The sequence below is a fragment of the Trachypithecus francoisi genome, unplaced genomic scaffold (assembly GCF_009764315.1).
Source record: "Trachypithecus francoisi isolate TF-2019V2 unplaced genomic scaffold, Tfra_2.0 Lachesis_group9, whole genome shotgun sequence".
NCBI lineage: Eukaryota > Metazoa > Chordata > Mammalia > Primates > Cercopithecidae > Trachypithecus > Trachypithecus francoisi.
This window is the reverse complement of record NW_022681474.1, coordinates 54,340,174-54,367,050: the sequence shown is the minus strand read 5'-3', so window position 1 is coordinate 54,367,050 and position 26,877 is coordinate 54,340,174. Positions and strand designations below refer to the sequence as shown.

Here is a 26,877-nt window from a genome sequence, read left to right as displayed (position 1 = left end):
TCATTCAGGAGCAGGTTGTTCAGTTTCCAGGTAGCTGAGCAGTTTTGATTGAGTTTCTTAGTCCTGAGTTCTAGTTTGATTGCACTGTGGTCTGAGAGACAGTTTGTTATATTTCTGTTCTTTGACATTTGCTAAGGAGTGCTTTACTTCCAATTATGTGGTCAATTTTGGAATAAGTGCGATGTGGTGCTGAGAAGAATGTATATTCTGTTGATTTGGGGTGGAGAGTTCTATAGATGTCTATTAGGTCTGCTTGGTGCAGAGATGAGTTCAATTCCTGGATATCCTTGTTAACTTTCTGTCTCGTTGATCTGTCTAATGTTGACAGTGGAGTGTTGAAGTCTCCCATTATTATTGTATGGAGTCTAAGTCTCTTGTAAGTCTCTAAGGACTTGCTTTATGAATTTGGGTGCTCCTGTATTGGGTGCATATATTTAGGATAGCTAGCTCTTCCTGTTGAATTGATCCCTTTACCATTATGTGATGTCCTTCTTTGTCTCTTTTGATCTTTGATGGTTTAAAGTCTGTTTTATCAGAGACTAGGATTGCAACCCCTGCTTTTTTTTGTTCTCCATTTTCTTGGTAGATCTTCCTCCATCCCTTTATTGTGAGCCTATGTATGTCTCTGCATGTGAGATGGGTCTCCTGAATACAGCAGACTGATGGGTCTTGACTCTTTATCCAGTTTGCCAGTCTGTGTCTCTTAATTGGAGCATTTAGTCCATTAACATTTAAGGTTAATATTGTTATGTGTGAACTTGATCCTGCCATTATGATATTAACTGGTTATTTTGCTCGTTAGTTGATGCAGTTTCTTCCTAGCTTCGATGGTCTTTACATTTTGGCATGTTTTTGCAATGGCTGGTACCGGTTGTTCCTTTCCATGTTTAGGGCTTCCTTCAGGATCTCTTGTAAGGCAGGCCTGGTGGTGTCAAAATCTCTTAAGCATTTGCTTATCTGTAAAGGATTTTATTTCTCCTTCACTTATGAAACTTAGTTTGGCTGGATATGAAATTCTGGGTTTAAAATTATTTTCTTTAAGAATGTTGAATATTGGCCCCCACTCTCTTCTGGCTTGTAGAGTTTCTGCCGAGGGATCTGCTGTTAGTCTGATGGGCTTCCCTTTGTGGGTAACCCGACCTTTCTCTCTGGCTTCCCTTAAGATTTTTTCCTTCATTTCAACTTTGGTGAATCTGGCAATTATGTGTCTTGGAGTTGCTCTTCTGGAAGAGTATCTTTGTGGCGTTCTCTGTATTTCCTGAATTTGAATGTTGACCTTCCCTACTAGGTTGGGGAAGTTCTCCCGGATGATATCCTGAAGAGTGTTTTCCAACTTGGTTCCATTTTCCCCCTCACTTTCAGGCACCCCAATCAGACGTAGATTTGGTCTTTTTACATAATCCCATACTTCTTGCAGGCTTTGTTCATTTCTTTTCCTTCTTTTTTCTTTTGGTTTCTCTTCTCACTTCATTTCATTCATTATCCTCAATCGCTGATACTCTTTCTTCCAGTTGATCGAGTCAGTTACTGAAGCTTGTGGATGTGTCACGTATTTCTCGTGTCATGGTTTTCATCTCTGTCATTTCGTTTATGACCTTCTCTGCATAATTATTCTAGCTATCAATTCTTCCACTCTTTTTTCAAGATTTTTAGTTTCTTTGAGCTGGGTACGTAATTCCTCCTTTAGCTCTGAGAAGTTTCATGGACTGAAGCCTTCTTCTCTCATCTCGTCAAAGTCATTCTCTGACCAGCTTTGATCCGTTGCTGGCGATGAGCTGTGCTCCTTTGCAGGGGGAGATGCGCTCTTGTTTTTTGAATTTCCGGCTTTTCTGCCCCGCTTCTTCACCATCTTTGTGGTTTTATCTGCCTCTGGTCTTTGATGATGGTGACATACTGATGGGGTTTTGGTATAGGTCTTCTACCTGTTTGATAGTTTTCCTTCTAATAGTCAGGACCTTCAGCTGTAGGTCTGTTGGAGATTGCTTGAGGTCCACTCCAGACCCTGTTTGCCTGGGTATCAGCAGCAGAGGTTGCAGAAGATAGAATATTGCTGAACAACGAGTGTACCTGTCTGATTCTTACTTTGGAAGCTTCCTCTCAGGGGTGTACTCTACCCTGTGAGGTGTGGGGTGTCAGATTGCCCCTTGTGGGGGATGTTTCCCAGTTAGGCTACTCAGGGGTCAGGGACCCACTTGAGCAGGCAGTCTGTCCGTTCTCAGATCTCAGCCTCCGTGTTGGGAGATCCACTGCTCTCTTCAAAGCTCAGTTGAAAATGCAGAAATCACTGGTCTTCTGTGTCGCTCGCGCCAGGAGTTGGAGACTGGAGCTGTTCCTATTTGGCCATCTTGCTCGCCATATTATTATTTTTAACAATTAGTCTTGGAGTCTTAAAGGCTTTCTGTGTAGACGAACATATCAACTAAGAATATACATTCTTCTTCCTTCCCAATCCTCATTATTTGTATTCTTTTTTAAAAAAATTGTACTAGCTAGACCTTAGACAATTTTGAATAGAAATAGTGATAAAGGGCATCTTGTTCCTAATTTTAAAGAGGTTGCCTCCGTGTGGTTCACCATAATGATGACGCTTGCTGTTATATTTTAGCAGATAATTTTTCATTAGATTAAAAAAGTTTTTTTCCATTTCTAGTTTATTAGGAGCTTTTATCATGAATGGATGATGGATTTTATCAAATGCTTTTCTGTATGTATTAAGCTAATTTAATTTATTTTCTGTTTAAATCCATTAAAGTGGTGAATGACTTGGTCGTAGTAGTTTATCCTTTATATGTACATATACATCACTACATTTGATTTGGTAATTTTTAAAAGGATTTTGGCCTCTATGTTATTTACTGAGATTGGGATATACTTTTATTTTCTTGCTTTCTTCTTGCCTGGTTTTGGTAAAAAGATTATGCTAGGCTCACAGAACAGTCAGAGAATTCTCATTTTATTTCTATTATCTGAACTAATTTGTTAAAATTGTAATTGCCTAGTCCTTAAAGTTTCTAAAATTTTTGTAAAATTCTGTAAAATAGTTTGGAATGATATTTTCTTTGTGGCAAGATTTTTAACTATTTGATTCAATTTTCTGAAAGGCATCTAGACTCTTCTGTCTTGCTGTTTTTGTCTATTGCATTTCAGTAAGCTACATTTTCCTGAGATTGTGTCCATTTCATCAAAGTTTTCATATTCATTGGCATAAGATTGCTAATAATGCCATTATTGCTACCTTTTTGGACTTATTTATTCTTAACATTATTTTTGTCTTCTCTTTTTTTTAATCCATTCTGTGAGGCATTTTTCACATTATTAGTTTTTGCAGAAAAACTTTTAAGACGTGTTGATCCTCCCCATTGTATCTTTGCTTGCTTCTGGTTCATTCATTTTTGCTCTCATATTTATTGCTTCCTTTCTTCTGCCTTTTTTTCTGGGCTTTTTTTTTTTTTCCCCCTCAAACTCCTCAGACTGGATGCTTATCTCATTCCTTTTTCAGTTCTTCTTTTCTAAGTATTTGCATCTATGCATTTCCTTTTAATTATTACCTGGCTTGCATTCTAGAAAATCAGATGTGCAACATTTTCATTATCATTCACTTCCAGCTATTTGTAATTTTCATTGTAATTTTTTCTTCATCTATGAGTTACTTAGAAATGTTTTAAAATTTCCAAGCCGCTGGAAATTTCTATCATGTATTTTTGTTTCTGTCATTTAATTCAATTAAATTGTGGTAAGAAAATATGGTCTATATGTCATTTTTTCTTTGAAATTTTTGAGACTTATATTACGGTCCAGTGTGTGACCATTTAGGGGTATAAATGTTGCATGCATGCTGAAAAGAATGGCTATTTTCTAATTGTTGGGTGCACAGTTCTATGTACGGACCTCGGCAGGGAGTGTGCCTGTGCACGGAGGGCACATGCAGCCTGAGGGGCATAGGATGTCAGCCAAAGGCCTGGGTTTCAAGTCCAGCTCTCACATTTACTGCTGTGTGGACTCAGACAGGTCATATGCTAGGATGGCATTGGGCACAGTGGCAAGTGCTCATGGTGTTGGCTGCTACTGTCAGGGATTTGACTGAGGGAGCCCAAGAACGAAAAGAGCTCAATTTCTGCCAGCTCAGTTGGGTGGGGGACTCAAGATTTGTCATTAAGTTGATTTGTATTTTAAAAAGTGACATTTCCTGTGCATTTGAGTTGGTGGCTGAACAGCTAAGCATTGTGACAATGTGCAATAAACAAATTTGTGTGTCGAATCCTCCCTATCTTCAAATTTTTAACAATTTTGTGTAATGATGGAGTTTGGCAGTTTCTTGTGACTTGCACTAAAGGCATTCACATGAGGAGTGAATCCCGCGAACTCCCTGGCTGGTCCTGAGCCTGAGGGTGCAGTGTTAAGGACAGAAGAGTCCCAGGCTTGGTGACCTTGGAGGAGGTCCCGCACCCGAGTGAGGGACAGGACATCAGAACTGCTGGAGTGGGGCTCATTTTTTTCTGATTGTCAGTGACCTTCTTCACCTAGATGACCTGGAAAACATTCCTGCCAGGTGGGCTGGAGACTGGGCCGGCTGAGCATGAGATAAGAAAGTGAATTAAAGTGACTTCTTTTTTTTTTTTTTTTTGAGACAGAGTTTCACTCTTGTCACCCAGGCTGGAGCACAGTGGCTCAATCTTGGCTCACTGCAACCTCTGCCTCCTGGGTTCAGGCGATTCTCCTGCCTCCATCTCCTAAGTAGATGGGTGAATTGAATTCTTCATTCAACAAACACCGCTGGGAGCCTGTGCTGTCAGGTGCTAGGCCAGGTGCTCTGGGCCCTGCCCTCACAAGCTCCTGAGTCAGTGCAACCATCCTACAGCAGTGACAGGAGCAGCCTCAAGGTCAGAACTGGGCGTTCATTACAGGAGTACGGGGTGGGGCACCCGCTCCTCTGGGTGCATCGTGTCATATCGAGAAGACACACAACCATCTTGCCAAGGTGCCGCGGCTGGGTGCCAGGGCATCTCGTGAGATTCTAGCTTATGGGGCGTTTTGAGCCTCTGCCTGTCTGAGCAGGGAGCAGACTGCATTTTCCAGACTCGGAGGCTATGGCAGAGTGAAAGCAGAAGTAGCTGCAGATGCTCCCCCTCCTGAGAGTATGTAGGATGGGTTGAGCTCCCAAGGACATTTGGAGAGGTGTTTGGGAGCAGAAGTTCACGCTAGTGTTTAGATTGACTTACCCCATGAGAAAGTATTTTGAAATCAGTTTCTGACGACATTTGAATCTTAGTGATTTCACATAAAAATGGAACTGCCTGGTGTGGCTGGAAGCCCTGGGCCTGGCCTGAATGTAGCTCTGCCGTCTCCATCCACTGTCTACAGATCGTTGGGTCTGCACTGGCATTTTCTTTCAATACACTTAGAGGAAAGTGACATATTTTTCTTACACATGTTCTCATGAACTGGGGCAAAATTAAGAAAACTCCACATATTCCAGGAGAAATAAGAGAGTATGTTTCTTGGTGCAGGTGGAGACTGATCTTAATTTCATGAAATAAAGTGTGGACAGATGGAACTTGAAGGCACCCAAATGAAGCCAATTGCTTCTCTCATGACCAGCCTTCTCCACTTATGTCCATTATTTATGTGAAACTCAGAAGGAACCACAGCAGCCATGCAGAAGGACTCAGGGGGCATCTGTGGCACCAGGGCAATCAGACTGCCTCTGGCTGGACCTCGGCAGGGGGTGTGCCTGTGCACAGAGGGCACATGCAGCCTGAGGGGCATAGGATGTCAGCCAAAGGCCTGGGTTTCAAGTCCAGCTCTCACATTTACTGCTGTGTGGACTCAGACAGGTCATATGCTAGGATGGCATTGGGCACAGTGGCAAGTGCTCATGGTGTTGGCTGCTACTGTCAGGGATTTGACTGAGGGAGCCCAAGAACGAAAAGAGCTCAATTTCTGCCAGCTCAGTTGGGTGGGGGACTCAAGATTTGTCATTAAGTTGATTTGTATTTTAAAAAGTGACATTTCCTGTGCATTTGAGTTGGTGGCTGAACAGCTAAGCATTGTGACAATGTGCAAGTATAAAGGAGTACAGGAGCTTGTGGCCCTCAGTCTGCTGGCTGAGCCTGTGTGACTACTAAGGTTCCTCCAGGCTAGGGACCTGGATGTGGGGCCTGTACTTGGATGGGAAAAAATTACATCTCTGTTCTCTAACCTCTAAGGAACATTTAGCAACTTCTTCTAATAGTAGTGTGGCGAACAAACAACAGCAATATTACCACCCAGTAAATTTATTCCTGGTGGGAATCACAGGTCTTTCCATCCACATTCCAGCTGTTACAGGTATGTCTCAATATCGATTCCATTTATCACCATGTCGAGATGGTGGTAGCTGTTTCATCTGCTGCCAGATCTTGCTATTTACCGTGTGGATAAAGAAGCATGTACATTTCTACATCGCAAATTTAACAAAATATTTTGATAACTATGTGTTAATACTACTAATTTCTGTTATGATCCTTATCTATTTTAGTTTGGGGATTTAAAAATCTTATTCTGAGAAGAGAGTGATAGGCATTCCTAGACTCAGAAGCGCCTATGGCACAAAAACAGTGACCAAGCTGGACTATTGGCTGGAGGGGCATTTCCTGTTCCTGCTCCAAGGCAGAGGCTACTGCAAGGGCTGGACTGCAGGGCAGACCGGCTTTGCCCACATTCCTCTCTGAGACTTACTAGCATGGGTCGTTGGGCAAGAAACCGTACCTTACCGTGCTTTTTTCCCACACTTTGTGTGGAGGATTACAGGAGAGAACGCTAGGTATAATACCCCAGCATGTGCAGTGGGCCTAATCACAGACAGCTTCTGGTGGAGGCCAGGATGACAGGGGCTTCCTTCAGCCCTGTCTTCAGAGAGGCTGAGAGGAACTCAACAGCCTCCTGGCTGTGGCTGCGGTTTCCTTCCCCATCAGTCACGTGGGCCTTGTCCTGTCCCCGGAGCCTTGGGTCACATGGCTCATTGTGCCTGCATTGCCAGGAGCCAGGAGCCAGGAGCAGAGCAGAGCGCCAACATGAACTTGGGGGTCAGCATGCTGAGGATCCTCTTCCTCCTGGGTAAGTGGGGATTGTGGGGATCTCTGGACTGGGGGAGCCTCAGTAGGCAGGAAACTGGGAGAGACTTAGCCCACTGGGGCTTGATTCCTAAAGCATAACTCTGTCCCTTTACACAGATGACGTTTCTCACTTTGATCTGGTAGTGAGTAATGATCTTGTTTGTCTCATTACAGCTGCAACTTACAAATGCTTCTGGGCTAAAGGACAATAGGAAGGGTCATGGCAGAAGGAGCTTCAGGCTTGGGATCTAGAAACATCTGGGTGTAAACTGTGGCTCCATTGCTAATAAACTAGAATAAGCTTCCAAAACTCTCTAACTTTCTGAACCAACGAGATAGGAGATAATCATGTTTACTTTTTGGGATTGTAAGATAATTAAGTTAAATTTAATTAAGTCAAATCAAAATACTGACATAGAATGAGAACATGTAGGCCTATAGATGCTGCTATACAGTTAACGTTGAACCAGAATTCTCATGCAGTGAAGCAGACTCTTTGCTACTCAGAGGTATCTTTGTTTTTAAAAATTATATTTAATGCATTCATTGAAAGAAGAAAGGAGAGAGGCAAAGATAAAAGAAAATTAGGGCCAAATGAAGAGAGAGAAATATAAAGTCAGAGAAGTAGACAGAGAGGAAGAAACTCAGACAGAGAGAGAGAGAGAGAGACAGAGATGTAGAGAGATGGCTGGAAATATGCATAGATGGAGACAGACAGAGTTGGAGAGAGACATGTGGCTTTACAAAATCCCCTCTGACATTAACTGTTGTTTCCTAAAAAGGCAGCACATGTCCCTCATATATACAAAGATGTTCCTTCCCAGAACTTGCGCTGGGCCAAGACTCGATGGGAAGCAGTCTGTCTCCAGATTAAATCTTGTGTCTCCAGACCAATAGGTTGTATCCTGAATGCGGGCAAAGTTAGTGCTGTGGGCAGGTTTCCATCTAAAGTCTGCACTAATCAGGGGATAGCAAAGACTTTGGCCTCTGGGAGTCAGCATGTCAGACAGACAGACAGTCACAACATCCATCATTTTACACATGGAAACGGGCCCTTGGCAGTGACTGTGAGGTGATGGCAAGAACCAGCGAAAAGCAATTAAGAGTGTGCACGGTGGTTAGACGCAGTGTGCCTGCCCGGAGATGTGGTGGAAGGTAAGAGAAGTTGTAACTCTTATTTCTGCTTTTGACCTATCTAGATAAACAAACTAGTCTGCCCTGGTAGAAGAAAAGGAAGTTAAATTTAAGAAATCCAGTGAAAAATGTGCAAATTATATAAACCGGAAATTCATTGAAGAATTACAGACAATAAAACTTAAAAATATCCAGTCTCACAAATAATAATAGAACTAACAACACCTTGCATTTTTTAGTGTGTCGATGTGCTGGGTGCTCTGCTAAAGATGTTGCATGAGCACATTTGGTCCCCACAGCAACTCTGTGCAATAGGTGCCACAGTTACCTGCATTTTATAGGTAAGGTTTTAATCACTGGGCCAAGGCATCACAGCACGTTTGTGCTTTCATATACTATTGGTGGAGGTATACAGTGGTTAGGAGCGGGTATCCAGTGCTAGACTCCCTGAATGTTCATCCCTGTTCTGTTGTTTACCAGCCTGGAAAACTTGGACAAAGAATTCATCTTCTCTGTGTTCAGTTTTCTCATCTGTAGGATGGGGACACGTCATTGGACTATTGGGAAAATGAAAACTATTACCACATTTAAAACACTTAGCATGGGATATGAAGCGTGGTGAGCACTCACGACTGGATATGAGGGAACTCATTTATTCACTCTCTCCAGAGGGCAATTTGGCAAAATCTGGGTGTCAATGTAAGCAAAATGTAAGATGTTCATAGCCCTTCACCCAGAAATTCCACCTCCAGGAATATAACCTAATGAAATAATAGAGTAAAAGCCTCCCGACATATTTCACGGGATATTATTCAACACTGCTGAAACCGTGGTGAAAACCAGAAACAAGTGACTATCAGTAGGAATTTGACTAAGTTAATTATGCTTCAGTATTTCCAACAATACCCAATATATTTAGTTGAAAGACATGCCTTTCTGTGACCTGACATGGAAGAAACAGAAGTGATGAAGGGATAGTTACAGGTTAGAGTTCCGTAGTAATAATTTGCATGTGTTTAGTTATCTATCCAAAAACTGACTGGAAAGAAATAAAGCAAATGGTTCCTAGTATCCTGTCTTCCTCCTCCTCCTCTTCTCCTTCTTCTTCCTCTTCTTCTTCTTCTTCTTCTTCTTTTTCAGATGGAATTTCAAGTGATTCTCCTGCCTCAGCCTCCCTAGTAGCTGGGATTACAGGCATGTACCTCCACACCCGGCTAATTTTGTATTTTTAGTAGGGATGGGGTTTCTCCACGTTGGCCAGGCTGGTCTCGAACTCTTGACCTCAGGGGATCCACACACCTCGGCCTCCAAAAGTGCTGGGGTTACAGGCGTGAGCCACCGCACCCGGCTATCCTTTACTATTCTTAGGAAAAAGAGTTATATAGCATCTTAGTTTATCTGTATTGGCATTTTTCATAATGATTGTACATGTTGTTAATTCCAGTAAGTAAATGTTTGTGAACAAAAAGCAAACATGACAGCCTGTTGAAAGCAAATGAAGAAAATGTTGGGCTTCCCCTTTATTCACGGAGAAAGGGGCCTAGAGCACTGTTTAGTGCAATCTGCTGGCAGATGGGGGTCTTTGAAGGTGGGTGACCAGGCCAGTCACCCAGGGTGTATGAGGACTGTGCCTCAGGGGCCTTGGGGGCCATGGGGGCACTCTCTGTCTAGTCCCTCTATGATATCCAGGATCCCAAGTATGACCGGGGGACCCTGGGAGGAGAAGCCAGGCCACTCTTTCCCACACACAGAGTAGGTAGAAAGTTTTTAAAGAAACAGTGTTTGAGTATTCTTTAAATATTTTTCAAACACATAGATTAATGTAACAGACATTTATGGAGCCAACACCCTGAATTACCGAATGTTAAGTTTTTTTCTAGATATATATATTTAAAGGTAAGTAGCTAAATCAATGTATCCATCAGAGAAATAGAACATAAGAGATGGAGTTTGGCTCTCTTCCTCCTCCTGTTTTTCTCGCTCCCCAGAAGGGAGAGGCACCCCAGGCTTGGCTATGCTTCCTTCCTGGGTTGCTTTGCAGCTGTTAAAACCTTTGCAGGAATCCGCCATAGCATAGTTAATAAGTTGCATTATCTACCCATTCTGATAATATGGGTCAAATGCATTCATCCCAAATACTCCACAAGTTTCCGCAGAAACACTGTCATTTATCTGTTTATTTATCCATTCCCATACTGTCAGAATTTAGGTTGTCTCTAACTTGCAGCCTGATGGCTGACGCTTTGATGAGCCCTCTCGCCCTGCCTCCTGGAACCCACCTGCAGCTGTTTTTATAGCAGACACCCCTGGCAAAGGAAATGTCGTGTCAATTCTCCTTTTATCAGATATTGCCAAATTGCTCTCCAACATGGGGTTGTGGGCATATCTGTTTCCTTACATACTCAGTAATACTTGATACTGCCCAACTTCTCAATTCTTGACATATCAGAGAGGTATAAAATTTTATCTCAAAGTTTTTATTTTAGTTTGTGTGTTCCTAATTACTACTGAGAATAACTACTTTCTCTACATTATCAGACAGCCCATTCTCCTTTTCTGTAGATATCTCATTTTATATACCCTTCTTCCAAGTTGTATTTAATTATTGGTCTTTTATGTAGTATTCTGGATATTAATTATTTGTATGTTTCATGTGTTGCAAATATCTTCTCTCAGTATGTTGCTTATCTTTTATCTTTGCGGCATCCTTTGCCGTGAGAAGTCTTTCAACGTGATATAATCAAATGTATTGGTCTTTTCCTTTTTGTGTGTTTGGTTTTTCTGTGTTAAGAAACATTTAAAAAATTATTTTTACTTGAAAATGGTTGCATTTCTTATGATTAGGTCTTTAATTTATTTGGAATTTATTTTTATTTATGGCCTAAAGAAAGGATCTAATTTTAATGTCTTCCGTATGGGACATCAGTTGTTGCAACATCACCTATGTAATACTCTTTCTTTTCTTTGCTTTGCAATGATTCTATATTGCAAACATAATCTACGTCTATTCTGTACCCGTTTAATATGTCTGAACCATTAATGGGCTTCATCTTCTGTGCCACTTTTTGCATCTGTCTCTCTTTGAATCATGCCACACTGTTTTATTTGCTATAACTGACTAATCTTGATAGCTTGCAGGTGAAATATCTACTGCTTGTCACTGTTGTTGCTAGAATCATTTTGGCCTTTAATTCACTTCCTCTTACATGTAACACTCCTTCCTTGAAAGTGTGGGAAAATTTCACTTCCTGAGAGCCGACCATGGGCCAGGGCTGCTCTCAGTACTCCCATGTGGACCCTGTTCATTTCTCAGCCCCAAGGCAGATACTTTTATTGTAGTCATGTCCATTTTTCCAGACAAGGAAACTGAGGCACCGATAGGTTAAAGTAGCAGGTGAGTGGCCCAGCTGGGATTCAAACTGAGGCATTTCAATGCTCCAAAGCTGAATTTTTAGCTCTAATGCCAAACTGACTCTTAGTCAAGAATAAAAAGGACATTGAAAAAACTGAAGTGACTTTTTAACTTAAAAAAATTTTTTTTGTTTCAAAATATTTCAAACTTTCAAGAAACATATAAGAATAAAAATAGTACAAAGAACACCCATATGACTGCCTATTTTAAATAATTTATCTTATTTGCTTGATAATATATTGCCTCTTTCTCTTTCTCTCTCTCCACACACACACACACGCATGCACACACACACACACACACGATTTGTTTCCTGAAACAATTGAGGTAAATTGTGTATACCATGGGGTTTCTTTTAACCCTTAAATACATCAGTGTTTATTTCTTAAGAATAGAGATACTCTCTTATACACCACAGTACAATCATCAACTTTAGGAAATTTACTGTTGACAAAATACTTTTATATAATCTATTTATCATATTCTAATATTTTCAATGGATCCGATAATGTCCCTTATGGCCTTGGTTTTGCCTCCAGGCCAGGACCCAATATAGGAGGGATATGGCAGGGGTGACCGACTGTGTCACATTAGCCTTCCTTAATCTGGTACAGCCCCCAGTCTTTGTTTGTCTTTCATGAGAAAGATATTTTTGAAGCACACAGCTTTCGAACCCCACTATTTTCCCCACAGAACATTCTTCATCGTGGGATTTGCCTGATAGCCCCTGGTGATTCGATTCAGATTATCCATTCCCTTCCAGAAGACTGCATGGCTAACGCTGTCCTTCTCAGGTGTCCACACTTGGAGGCACGGGATGCCTGAGGAAGGCTGATGTATTTTTGCTATCATAATTAAAAAAACTTAAAACTAGGTTTTGGATTATGGTTGTCACAATTCTAAATAAATTGCTACTTAGATATCACCAATCAATATTTTTAAATTTTGCTAAAATATTGATCTAAGACTAGCTATCGAAAATATCTGGTGAAATTTCTAGGCATTTTATTAGAGGTCTGCATCTTCCTTTTAAAAAAGCTGTCGTATAAAATATTCCTGTGAACTCTAATTCCATCTAAAATGTCAGCCATCTATCTCCGTTTTAATTCTATTGGCAAGCATCTGCTGAAATCTATGTATTATTATAATCATGATAATAAGAGAAATACAATATCACTTTAATTACATTCCAGGACCTAAAACATTCTTCACTGAAGGAGCCAGAGTTATTGAAGGGAGCAGAGTCTTTTTTTTCCTCCCTTAATTTATAATGAAAAGATGGAAGAGGCCCAGGTAAAGAGAATTAAATTCGTTTTTATCTTACAAGTCAAAGTCATCACTTTATTCCTTGGGTCTGAATCCCTGAGATCTTTGTAAAAATCTTTCCTGACAGCTTTTCCCCTGTTCCAAGTTCCTGCCAAGACAATGGTTCAGAATCACGTGGTGTGTGAATTTTAGTGAGGAAGAATCTTTGGTATGTTCATTTTATATTGCGCAAAACAAATCTCTACAAATGTAACAAAAAACGAATACACCAGGGTCTCTTACAAGTCAGCAGAAGGTCAAGGAAAAGGCTGAAACCTCAGGTAGGCAAGAGACATTTCCTGATAGGGCAAGAATTCCCCTAATGACTTCTGCCCATTTTCTAAATGAATTGCTTACTTTTTTCTTTCACTGTTGAATTTTAAGAGTTCTTTATATACTCTAGATATGAGTCATTTGTCAAATACGTGGCCTACAAATATTTTCTTAGTCTATAGTTTGTCTTTTCACTCTCTTAAGAGGGTCTTTTACAGAACAAAAATGTTTAATTTTAATTGCCTAACTTACTAATCTTTTTTTTTCATGGATTGTGCTTTTGATAGCATGTCTGAGAAGTTTGCACCAAACCCTAAGTTCTCAAGATTTCCCCCTAAAATTTACATAGTTTTACGTTTTATATTGAAATCTATGATCCATTTTGAGCTCTTTTTTGTATAAAGTATGAATTTAATCAAGGTAATTTTTTAATCTATGGATATCTAATTGGTCCAGCACTATTGGTTGAAAAAATGATCCTTTCTCTATTGAACATACTTTGCTCCTTTGTCAAAAATCAGTTGGTCATAGTTGGGTGGGGCTAATTTGGGGTTCTCTTTTCTTTTCCATTGATGTGTCTGTCCTTCTGCTAATCCCACACAGTTTTGATTTCTGTAAATACATTAAGTCTCAAGGGAGTAGAGTGATTCCTTCTACTTTATTCTTCCTTTTCAAAAAAAAAATTTTCGCAATTCTCTTTCCATTATCTTTCCATGTGAATTTTAAAATAATCTTTTGTACATCTACAAAAACAGTCTTCCTGGGCTTTTGATGAGAATTACATTAAACCTATAGATCAATCTGGGGAGATTTGACATCTTTATCATATTATATTTTTCCATGAACTCGGTACATGCCTCCATTTATTAAGATCCTTTTGGATTTTTTTTTCTTCAATGTTGTATTATTAGACTCACACCTGCATAAGTTTTGAGTGATCGTAAGCTGTGTTGTATTTAAAGTATTTCTTTCAGTGTACAATTGTGAGCATATGGAGACATCATTGATTTGCGTATGTTAATCTTACTATACCCAACCACCTTGCTGAACTCACATATTCTAAAGAGAATTACTTTTCAGATCCCTCGAGATTTTCTATGTTGGCTGTCATGTTCTCTGCAAATAGGGTTGGTCTTGTTTTTTCCTTCCTGAATGGTATGCCTTTATTTCCTCTCCTTGTCTTACTAGGCCGACAAGAACCTTAGTACTAGGTTGAACAGGTGTGGCGACGGCAGATATCCTTACTTTGTTCCTGATCTTAGTAGAAAAGTATTTTGTGTCTCACCATGAAGTTTGATTTTAGCTGTAGGTGCTTTTGCAGATATTCTTTGTGAAGTTGAGGAAGTTTTCACAATTCATCATGGAAGCATTTTTATGGCTACTTTGACATCTCTGTCAGATGACTCTAAATCTGTGTCATCTAGGTGATAGCATCTGTTGATTTTTTTTTTCTCATTCAAATAGAGATTGTCCTCATTCTTGCTTTGACAAATAATTTTCCACTGAAACCTGAACATTTTGGATTTGATGTTATGAAACTCTGAAACTTATTGAAATCTTCAATTTTAACAGGCCTCCTCAGATACCATTCTGTCAGGAGAAAAGGGGCATTTCCTCATAATTGCTAGAGAGTTGGAGCTTGACATCATCTCTGGCCGCCATTGACACCTGGTGGGAGAAGGGCTCTGTGTTACTGTGGGGTGGGGTGCAGGCTAGGTTCTAGGCCATCGCTCTAGAACCTGCTCAGTAATTGACACTTGTTTGAGTCAATTATTGCCCTAAGTGGAATGTCAGCCTTGGGCTTGTGTGGGCCTCCCATTTGGCCCTGGCAGATAGCACCTGGCTGGGAGTGCCCAGGCTCATCACTGCTCTCCATGTGTCCCTTGCTGACACTGTGGGGTGGGGGTAGCCTTGTGGTGGCTGGGCAGTGGAGGACGTCCTGACTCTTTCCTAGCTGGCACAAGGTGCCTAGAGGTGCCTTGTCACTGCCAGGAGGGGGTGGAAGTGCAGGATCCCACAGGGTCTCCACTGACACCCCTGGGGGCGGGGACTTTTTTATTCACTGGGCATGAAAGCCTCTCTTCCCCATGTGACCCTCTGACACCACCCTCGTTGGGAAGTGGGGGCTCCTTATAACTGACCAGTGAGCGTGGAAGTCCAGGTCTCCACTTGGCCTCTGTTGATGAGGGTGGGGCTTGGGGTGAGGGCACAGTTTTTTCTGTGCTGTTTGACCGTTGTGGGGTGGTTATCGCCTAAAAGTCTTGTCTTCCTAGGCTGAGCCTTTCTCAGTCTTTGGCTGAGTATGTGTTGGCCTGGGGGGCTCGGCTTTTCTTGGGGCTTCTGTGTCTGTGCCCAGTGGCATTAGAGGGTTGCCAGCTTCTCCCGTTCCCATCTGGGACATCTGAGGCAAAAAGAAAACTCAGAAATTCACTGCCCTGTTATTCCTGGGCTCGGAAGGTCCCTAGCCAGTTGGCCTTCTTCTCTCCATTTTTGGGGGTCTTTTTATATTTGTTTTTTTAATATAATATTTAGGGGTTTTAGCTATACTTAGAGGAATAGGGAAAAGTAAACCTATTGCATCTTTCTAGAAAAGTAAGTCTGACATGAGTTCTGGGGGATAGGTGATTTGGAGTAATGCTCTTTGAGGAGGGGCCCTGGGCTGGCAAACCTCTCTCAGACACACAGTCTTGATTCTAGAGGCCCCTGAAGGGGTCTTCCCCATGGGGTGAAGGAAGAGTGGGGATGTAGGCAGAGTGCCTGCTGGGGAGTCTCTGATCCTCTGATGAGGGCCACAGCTGGGCGGCTGCAAAGTCACATACTCAGTAGACCTTTTTGCTAGCTCCCAAATTAAACATCTCCACTTCCTCTTTAAAGTCACTATAAGCATTGTTGTCACACCTAGACCCTCATTTATCCACCAACAATTGCTTGAACTGCTCCCTTTATTAAATTTGATTCCATGAAATAACTGGATAATGGTTCTTAGTGAGATGGACTGGGCTCACTCTCCCCTGCTTGTCTGAGGGAAGCAGATGGTCAGCCAGGGAACTCCTGCCTGAACCCCAGCTGCAGCCAAGTTCTGCTCCCACCTTTGCAAACTCTCTGACCATGTAATCAAGAAGTCACTCTTCAGGGCAAGAGGTGAAGGAACTGGAGTTGGACCCACAGGCTGTTTCGGAGGACTGGGACTCATGGACACCCAGAGCCTTCTCTTTGATTAAGCAAATATTGATTTTCACCAAAGTCTACTGGCACATGAAGATAAGTAAGTCAGGCTCCAACCTGAGGAGTTGACAGTCTATGGGGGGACAGTTGCAATGCAATGTGTTAAATGCTGAGATGAAGGATGCACAGAAGAAAAAGGGGAAGCTCTTGATCCAAAGTGGAGTATTCAGGAAGGCTTCCTGCAGGAAGAGTCTTGTTGAATGCTAATTGCTTACATCTCTGCCTAAGTGAAATCCTTCAGCAGCTTCCCATTGCTGCCAGCACATACTCAAGTGTTTACTGTGTCACTGGCCTCCCAGCCCTGTCACAAGCCATCCCCTGTTGTGCCTGCTCCCTGGTCTCAGGGAACATCCATCAGGTTACTGTCCAGCCTCCTCGCATGTCCTCTCTTTTGCATGGGATGAGGTTGTTCCCCTCCAGGGCCATAGAGATACTCCCACTCCCTCTGTACTATCACCACCATCAGGGGAGAGATCTGGTCTTGCTGGGCCATCACTCTAGAACCTGCTCAGTAATTAGCACTTGTTTGAGTCAATTATTGCCCAAAGTGAAACGTCAGCCTCCGGGAGCCTATCTGCAAGAAAGGGACAGGTGGTGTGGCTTCCTGAGAAGAGAGGACAGCCTCTGCTGAGGCCCCGGGCTAGGGCAGCACGGAATGCTGGGGTTATGCAAGAGGGGAGAACAAGAGGTGACATGGGCCAGCAAAAGAGGAGGGCTTGATGAGCCCTGGGAGGACATTGGGCCTCATTCTTCAGGATTTTAAACAGCCTTACAGGAAGAGTGCCTGGCTGCAGTGCCCCAGATGGGTTGGAGGCAGGGAGACTTACTAGGAGAAGGCAAATGGATAGTCCAGGAGAGGGGAGGCTGGCTGGATTTGTCCCAGGCCATGCCAGCAGGGTCATGTTGGCTTCTGAGACCCCAGGGCACCCATCTCTCACAGTACTTCCCCGAGGCAAGCAGTGTGTGGCCTGAGGTCAAAGTGTGTGGCTGAGTATACTGGTGTCCATCCCAGTTCCTGGCCAGCCCATGCTTAGCCCCACCGGCAGACAGTGTTGGACAGGCCAGGCCAGGGCTGTGTAGCAACAGCCCTGAGTAGCTGAGCAGACCCAGGCAGGGCTCGCTGAGCTAACCCTAGAGTCCTAAAGAACAGAGACCCTCCCAAACTGCAGATGAGCCCTGATTGTTGAGTCACGTGTGACACATTAAGACACTTTGGTCAATTTGTAATGACTGTTCACCCTCCATGCTGCTGTGAGACTCTTCCTCAGACCCAGTAACTCAGGCTCAGGCATGCGAGTCTGAAGAGGTCATGCCAGTTCCTGTGGCTTTCCCATGAAAAGAGACCACTGTCCCCAAGAGAGGCCCTTGTCCTGACACTGGCTCTAGGACCCCACATACACACATATATGCAAATGCAAAGAAATTTTTTTCTTTTTTATCTTGTCAGGAAATGTTTTGAGAGTTTAGGAACCAGGTCAGCACTCAGGCAAAGAGAGAGGGATGTGTGTGTGCAACAGCTCAGTGCAGCTGAAAGTGAGAACCCGAGTAGGGGAAACCACAGCCTGTGGCTACCCTGGGAACTAGAGAGGGAGGGAGGAACTGCTTTCATTTCAATTTCCAAAATACCAGATTTCCAGATAACAGCACTTCCTCCCTCCACCTGGCGGTTTCTTTTGGGGACTGAGCATTGCCCAGAGCTCCAGGAGAAAAGCCAGGGCTTGGGTAAGGGAACTTGCTGGTGAGTCTGATGACTCAGACCCCATCCTTGGTCCTGGAGGGTCTGTGGTTCCAGGTGGCCCAGGCCAGGCCTGGCTTCCTTCTGCTCTACCCATCTGACCCTACTTCCCCTGGGGGCAGGCAGCAGGGCTGCACCTCCCCCTCTGGAAGGGACCCTTGAAGAGTGGACTGCAGGGCCCTTGGGTCAGGGGGATTTTGGCTGGACCATGCATGGGGCTTGATTTATAACTTAAATCTTTAGACACGTGGCATGCTCTAGGCTCTGCAAATGTCAGGAATTGCCTTAAAAACTAACTAGAGTGGAGATTCCTAGCATGGATGCTGGTGCCCCGCAGGGCTCACAAATGGCCTGTCCTGGTAAGTGGAGGCCGATGGGTTTACTAAGGGGCTCCAGTTTAGGCTGTGTGCTGCCGTTTCCTCTGCAGCATCATGGCCCCTTCCCTGTGGTCCAGGACAGCTGTCATTCCACAGCTCTGCTCCCTGGACACGCACTTCCCTCGGTCAGGTCCCTCAAGACTCCAGAGCAATGTTTCCCAGAGGCTGAAGAGCACAGTATGAATATTGCATGAATAATAATAACCCCACCACTTAGCGGTTATGCAACGCTTTCCTCTTCCACAATACTTTACCATCATTAATTAGTTATTCTGCACGGCTTCCAGCCTCCCCTGCTCTCTGTGCAAGGCATGCCCTGAGAATTGATCCTGCAAACAGGCCCGTCCTTGTCTGAAGCACCAACATCAAGTGGCCAGGCCCCTCTTCGCTGGGATTGTACAGGCTTTGGGAGGCCTTGGCTTGGCCACTTCTCGTAACAGCAGAGACCTGTGCCCTTCTGGGGAGCACCACCTCCTTTCTGACCTAAGCACCTTCCCAGAGTGCCTCTCAGTGTGCTTGGCTCCCTGTTTCACTCACGGCCCCTAGGAAAGTGGCAGATGCCGGTCTTAGGTGGTGGCGTGCTTGTTTGTGGAAGGGCAGCTGCCGCCTGCACCTCACTCTGTGCACACACTCCTTCCAGGGACTTGTCCAGCCATGCTCTGTGTGCAATGGGGCCACTAAGCTGGGAGCTGTGTTGTGTCTGGTCCAAGGCCACTGGCCGAGCAATGAGTGGCAGAATGGGAACTCAGATATCTTGGTTTCAAATACCCTTCCCTCCCAACCACCATGGGGGTCATGATGAGGTTTCAGATCCCCACAGAGAGGCTCAAAGGTGGGGCAAGCCCTTTCCTCAGTGAATAGGGTCACTTAGGTGTCCGGCTGTGGGGCCTCTGATCTGGCCCTCCCTGGATACTACTGTCCACCCAATCATGACAGCCTCAAGTTCCTCCTTGTTCCAGAAACCCCTGTCTTCCTCAAGGCTTCAGCAGCCCCTTCCCAGGTGTGGCTCAGTGCTCACATGTGTCACCACCCCTGGTCAGAATGGACCCGGGACACCCAGGGGGCCCTAACCCCTTGGAGGAACTCCTAGCCCTGGTTAAGGCCCAGGCCAGCTCCCCACCTCCACCCCTCCATTAGCCTGAAAAGTTATTGATCAGTTTGTCTTCTGTAAGCTGAGTGTTTTAATCCCACTGTGTGAATCTTTAAGAATTAATTAGCAAAGATTGCTCAAGAAAAACAAAGTGGGCACCAGTTTTGATACCTCCTGGTCACCCACTGTTATTGTTTCCCTCTTAATTATGATGCTATTTCTGGAAGCTAGAGGCAAGCTCCCTAGTGCATCTCAGTCTGGGGTGGCTTCTGTGTGGCCCTCCGTGGCCTCCTGCTTCTAGTTTCTGCCCAGGGTGGTGTGCGTCGAGGAGAAAAGGCACAGAGGCATTGTAGCAGGCAAGATATGAGTGGCCAAGCACTCCCACCTCTGGGAGCAGAGTGGCCACAGGACTCTCCCCTCTGCTTGTCTGAAAACCTTATCTGTCCACAGTGCCAGCCACATCTTACACCAGTATCCCCAGCTGTTCTGACCCTGCTCAGCTTCTTTCTTTAGCTCTCAAGCCCTCTGTACCTTCTTGAATGACCTGACCTTTGCTTGTACCTTGTCCTCTGCCTGGTCACATTCCCTGTCTGGGTACTTTCCATTCCAGTCCCTGCTACCACCTCACTGAGACTTTATTAGCTCTAACTGGTCCTTTTGTTTTTAATTTAAATAATGATATCTCCAGGGGAGCTTCTGTGACACCCCTAGGCTGGGTTAGGTGCCTGCCTTGGCCCACCTGGCTGGCTAATCGCTGTACTTTCATTCATTAGCAGGGACTGCCATGTGTGGAATTCCTCAATCACTGCCTGTCTTCCAGAAACCTTAGCATCAGGGGCTTAGGGGTCCTGAGCTGGAGTTGCCAAGCAAGTGGTCTGCTCTGACTCCAGGTTTCTTGTCTTTCTGTGGATGGGGGAGCAGTCCATGGAAATCAAGGAGTTGTCTAAAAGCTCCCAGAGTCCCCCTCGCCCCCTACCCCCCACCACTGCTTTGCACTCCTTTTCCCTGTGTGTCCCTTTTGTACAGCTCTGCCAGGTAGGTTTGGGTTCTGCTCAAGCCTAGTTCCTTTCACAGAAAGCAAGGACCACAAACAGGCATGGGAGGGGTCGGCCGACGTCCTGTTTAGAGTCATGCTCTGATAAGACTGGAGGGTGATTGAGGAAGAGAAATCTCAGGTGGTTCCGGGGTTTGAGATGGCAACTCTGAGATTTCTGCAAGTCTTGATCTAGAAGGCTCTAGACTCTAGCAGGAGCCAGGCGATGCTGGAAGTAGGAGGACTGTGTAGCCAAGGCCCATACACCTATGCCCCTGCATTTTGCTTGAGAGAGGGCTGAACAGGTGCTACTGCACTTGGGGTAGGTGTGCTTCATTTCCACTTTCAAACAGCCCCATGGAGTGCCTGAGAAGCAGACCCATTTGTGAGCCCCGAGGCAGGGGCAGGGCCCGCCAGCACCCACACCACCCAAGAGAGCTAAATTAAAAAAAGTATACCTTGTGCTTCAGTCTGACCCCAGGGTCCACTGACATTGCAGGGTGGCGCAGGATACATGAGCAGAAAGGCAGGAGTTGTCTCTGGCGAGTCTTCTATATGTCAGGGTCCTGCATCCCCATCTTCAGATGAAAAAAGGGAAGCCCAGGATCAATCTGCTGTGTGAAGCATAGCTGGGCTGTCTCCCTTGACTCCACACATCCGATTTCTTTCCTGAGCCTCTTGGGTGCCATGGTGTGCCAGCCAGGCCTCCAAGGCTCACAGCGGGCTGAAAGATGGAACCACCACAGTGTACATGGTCTCAGAGCAACAGAGGAAATGCTATCACCCCCGTTGTCTCTCTGTGGCTGAACTATACTTGGATCCTAAGCTCCGTACCACTCAGTACTTAACTAGATCTTATCTCTTCAAGCCACTTTTGGTTTAATACTCAGTTCAGACTTCTCCCATCCACCTCTCCCGGCATCCCCCAGGAGAAGAGTCTAGCTCTCACGCATCATCTTGCTCTTGGGAGAAATAGCTTCCCCTGGGTTTTTTGTGGCCTTCATGCCATAGAGCAAGCTGCAGACTGGGGCCAACAGTGCAGGGGAGAGGTGTGATGCATGGAAGGGGTGATCCTGGACCGATGAGAGCAAGGGGGACTTTCAGAGGAGTGGCTTTGAAGGATAAATAAGCACTTTCTACAGGGATGAGGGAAAGGCATTGCAGCAAAGAGAGCAGCAGCCTGTGCAGAGGCCTGGAGCCATGCATGTTGCATGACTTGCAGGTCCTAGGCCGGCTTGTGTGGGACTGTGTGGCGTAGCTCCGCTTTCACAGCCAGCCTTCTCTGCTCACATCTCCCAATCTCCAGTGATGCCCTCTCAGGAACCATCACCAAAGTCATTAAGATTCCTCTGATTGCAGATGACAATCACTGAGCTCAGATAAGAGTAAGAAAAAGAAGCAATTTCCTTACTGAGGTGACTCAAAAGTCCAGGGAGAAGTGCTTCAGGCACAGCTGGATTCAGAGGCTTCAAAGTGTGTTTAGGACTTGATCTGGGCTCAACCTTCTTCAGCAGGGACTTCAGTCTGCAGGCTCCCTGCAGTGGGCAAACTCAGGCCTCTCTCGGCCCCATAGCTCTCAGCTCCAGAAGACATTCTGGCTTCTCAGTTTCCCCTGAGGCCCTGAGTTGGGTGTCACTGGTCTGAATTGGATCATCTGCACCACCTGTCAACCAATCACAGTTGACAGGAAGAAGAAATATGCTAATTGGTCAGGCAGGGTTCACATATTCCCCCGGAGCCAGTCCTATGGGAGTCATGTGGAGTGCCTCCCAGTGTGCTTGGCTCCCCACTTTGACTATGGCCCCTAAGAAAGTGGCAGATGCCCATCTCAGGTGGTGGTGTGCTTGTTTGTGGAAGGACAGCTGTTGCTTGCACCTCACTGTGCACACACTCCTTCCGAGGACTTGTCCAGCCATGCTCTGTGTGCAATGGGGCCACTGAGCTGGGAGCCGTGTTGTGTCTGGTCCAAGGCCACCGGCTGAGCAATGGGTGGCAGAATGGGGACTCAGATCTTCTGGTTCCAAATATCCTTCCTTCCTACCCATCATGGGATCATAGTGAAGTTTCAGATCCCCACAGAGAGGCTCGAAGGTGGAGCAAGCCCTTTCCCCAGTGAATAGGGTTGGCTGGAGTTCTGGTTGGGGGGGCCTCTGGTTGCTCAGAGGAAAACCGAGGTGCTAGTCAGGGGAGGAAGGCAGGCCATGCACCAGTGTCCACCCTGCGCTCTGCTCCCACTTCCTCCAGCTTGTGAGACTGAGGCTTGGGGAAGGCGCTGAGCTTTGCCTGTGACACTCTGATCTTTTCTTCAGTGTAAATCTTGTCTCCCTGGTCACTCTGTGCGCTCCTTCATGGGAGACTTAGGTCTTTGGTTGCTCTTTGATTTCTCTTAGGCCCTGGGGCCCCATGGAACACCCTGCAGGCTCTTTATTTACATGTGTGAGCCCTGTTAGGAGACTAAGGAAGCCTGTCCTAGACATTTGAAGCCACTTCCTCTAGCTGAGAATGTTGGAATTCATGAGCTCTAAAGTTAGGAGCCATTCGGCAACATTTAAGTCCCAAGATGACTATGGCCAGGCATCACTGACAAATACTTAGGGCAGCCTCTCCCTATTTTTAGTTCAAATACTTAAAGAACAACATCCGAGTGCACGCACGCCTACTGGCCCACAACTGGGAATCCCACAACCCGATTCTGCCCAAATAAGGGTGGCAAAGAGTGCCAGTCCCCCATCGAGGGTGGACCCAACAGGTGGACAGCTCAGAGAGGCCTGGATGCTGCGGATGGGCTCTCAGCAGGTCAGATTCCAAGTGAGATGGGGTAAAGCTAGGCTGTGCCTTCAGCACTCTCCAAAATAGCTCATCTCAGCTTGTGTAGAGCAGCCCTGCCATCTTCCTCCCCAGGAACTGGGGTGGCTGCCCTCCCGTGTTTCTGGGGGCCCATAAGACAGAGGGCCATCCACTCTCGCAGAGGGCTTCTTGCTGTTGGGAGAGCCACTTACAGAGCAATCTGTGTGATGCAGGCCTGAGATGGGAATAGCAGCTGTGAGGGGGCTGGAGCCCACTATTTTGTCAGGGAGGCACAGAGTACCAGGTCCAAACGGGGCACCAGGGAGAAAGCAGAAACTCTAGAATCTAGAGCCCTTAAAGTGGCCTTGTGCAAATTAGGAAAAGCTCCTATGGTCAGTGGCTGATCTGACCACACATAGAAGCTACACAGGTGGAGGCTATGGAAAGCCGCTGCATCTCAGCAAGCCCTCTGGAGGTAGCCCTCTGCCTTCTGCTCTCTGCTTTAGGCAGCAGCAAGGGCTATGTTCTGGCTCTCTGACCCTACACAGTGTGGACAGTTCAAGGGAGGCAGCTAGCCAGACTCGTGCAGTTGGTGGTAGCAGTCAGCGACAGTCAAGCCAGATTTGGCCAGAACTGTACCTATTATGGCCTCAGCAAATCTGCAGGTTGGAAGGGGTTCTGCCCCACACAGCCCCACCTCAGCCCCCTGTGACTCTCCTGTGGGTGCCAAGCTTCTCCTTCCTTCTTGCATGAGATCCTGGAGAATTCCTGCAGAGAAAGTGCAGTGCAGCTCCTACTGGTCCTTGTGGGCTTCCTCCTGGGGTCTCCCACGGATCTAAATGCAGCCAAGGCACTCCAGAGACCTCTGGCTGTGATGTCCAAGCAGGCCTGCTAGGGCCAGCCATCCTCCAGCTACTTTGCAGAGCCAGGGGACATCAGCCAGTGCTGGAGGCTTGCAGGGGGTCTACCGCCCAGGGGGCCCTCCCCAGCTCATGACCCTAGCAGGAAGCAGGGGTAGGGCCGGCCAGGCTGCTGTCCTGAGCATGAACTCTCACCCACGGGCTCATGAGTGTGTGGAGTCACAGCTCCAAGCACAGGAGGGCTGCATGGAGGGATTTCCATCCCTGAGGAGGGGAAAGGCTGCCGCCGAGTGGCCGAGGGGCTGGCTCGCAGGAAGGGCTGGGCCCTTGGCTGTTTTGAATGCACAACTGGGTTCTCCGCCCACGTTGGTCTCCCTGCAAGTGACTCAAGGTAGTGGTGGAGTTGCGGTGGTGGTGGGAATTCACTCAGTCCCAAAGTCAGACCCCAGGAGGAGAGCCTCTTTGGGGTCAGGGATTAGGGGAAGCCTCACAGCTTGGAGGGGACACAGGATGGGACATAGAGGATGGTGTCTAAGGGACTGGCCTCTGTTGGGGGCTGAGCTGAGGCTCAGCCAGGGGTCCCAGCCACAGAAAGGGGCAGAAGGAGCCGAGGTTTCAGGGCAACTCATTTGGGGAGTGAAGCCAATGAGGAAGGATGCAGGACAGCCTGGCGAGAATGGAAACTGTGATGCTGCTGGGGAGACCAAGGCCAGGATTGGGGCCTTTTGACGTTAAGGTTTTCTCTTCTTCCTTTCTCTTCCCTCCCATTGATGGTCTGAGTGACTCAAGCACAGCCTGAGTGTGTCTCTTGAGCATCTCTGTGTGTACCTCTCTGTATTTCTCGCCCTTTCTAACCTGTGTCCTTCCTTCCTCTCTGCTCGGATTTCATCTCAGGCTAGCATGAATTTTCCATGCCAGTGCTGCTGGTGAGAGCAATGCCTACCAAGGGAGGACCGGAGGGGGAATCAAACAACATGCTGGCATGGCAGGGGGAGGGTGTGGGGTGAGGCTGCGGCTCAGGGGCCTGGCCCTACCTACTGAGGCCCTGCCCTCCTGCCTTCTGCCCAGTAAAGGCAGAGAGAGATCAGAGGTGTCAGAAAGGGTCCTGTCCCAGGAAAGGGTGAGGATAGTAGCACACACAGCTCTGAGTTGGGAGCATTAATCTGGAAATGTGCTCCCACCCACTGCCTTCCGCTGAATATAAGCCTTTGCTCCATGTCCAGAATGATGTTCAACCTAGCTGGAGCAGCAGGATTGCTTTAAAGAAATGATAAGATAATGGAATGAAGCTGATTGGGGCTTCAGAGAACAGACAAAATCAGGGTCATATTGTGTGCAGTGGTGTCTGTGTGTGTGAGCAGATGTGCTCACATGGGGCTTGTGATCTGTGGGAAAGAGAGAAGAGGTCATTGAATTTCCAAAAATATCTGTGATTAGAGCAAAGCTGGGAAATTTTGCTTTAGAAAAAACTTGGGGAAGCTTTATCAGTCTACAAAGATAGGCTGCCAGAAAAATTCTGAACTCTAGTAGGACAATCCGTCTCTCCACCAAACACACACAGAACAAAGCTGTCCCCTGCAGAACTCCAACCTACCAAGCCACTCTGGGCATCACTGAATGTGGTCAGCAGACAGGGCTGGGTGGAGGATGTCTTTGCTATGATGCTTCCTCCATCATACCATCTGGTCTTTTCCAGTGAAGTCACCTGCTTCCCTTTGTGAAGAACAGGAGTGGTAGCACTCTCTCCTGCTTTTTCCTGGAAGTTTGAAAGTGAGGCTCAGGCTTGGATCTCACCATTTGCCCGTCCCTGGCCCAAGTCCATGCAGCCCCGGGGCTTGATGGTTTTGGTGGTGTTGTATCTGTTAGTTCCTTGGATTCATGTTCGTGTCTGCAGGCCTTCCTGGGCTCTCAGTGCAGACCTGCCGTATCCCACTTCTCTTGGCACTTGGGTACATTAGCAAGACCACGATGCCTCCCATTCCTCATTTTGTGAATGGCAATAATAACAGTCCTTATCTCACAGAGTTGTTGCTGTAAGTATTAAATATCTGTCTCAAAATAAGTGGCCAATAAATGTGCACATTTCTCTCCAAGGACCTCATGTCTGGATGGCTCTTCTATAGCCCTGTTTGTGAGCAGTGTCTCCTGTCTTAAGGTTTCAAGACTTGGCTAGAAGAGTGAGGGACCCTTACAGCATGCTCTCTTTCCTTCTTTCCTTCCTTTTTTTTTCCTTCCTTTCCTTCCTTCCTTCCTTCCTTCCTTCCTTCATTTCACCAACATCTATTAATGCCTCCCGTGGGCCAAGCACTTCATCAAATGCTGGACACTGTACCATGCAGTCCAGGGCAAGACCAGCCAGAAGACGCATTGATGTGTTAATATGTGAGAAGCTTTTAGGATGGTACCTGGTGCACACTAGTGCCATGTAAATGTTGCTACATATTGACATGGTCAGTTATGACGGGCAAGCACCACAGCTGTGGAGCACACTGGGGTCAGCTCACTGGGGAGTCAGGTCTGGGGAGTCAGGGAGGAAGTAGCATGAAGCCAAC

General features: G+C 45.9%; 1 protein-coding gene across 11 annotated transcripts in view; it reads left to right on the top strand.

Moving 5' to 3' along the window:
• Window positions 1-6,675: 6,675 nt before the first annotated feature.
• Window positions 6,676-26,877, top strand: part of TMEM273 (transmembrane protein 273) — a 34,104-nt gene continuing 13,902 nt past the window's right edge. For 4 of the 11 annotated variants that reach the window (XM_033208606.1, XM_033208604.1, XM_033208601.1 and 1 more), the window contains exon 1: window positions 6,811-7,095. In XM_033208606.1, coding sequence (XP_033064497.1) covers window positions 6,993-7,095 — 103 coding nt within the window. In that variant the 5' untranslated portion in view covers window positions 6,811-6,992. Of the gene's footprint in view, window positions 7,096-26,877 lie in introns of all 11 variants that reach the window. The other 7 variants (XM_033208607.1, XM_033208603.1, XM_033208602.1 and 4 more) reach the window with 7 other exon arrangements.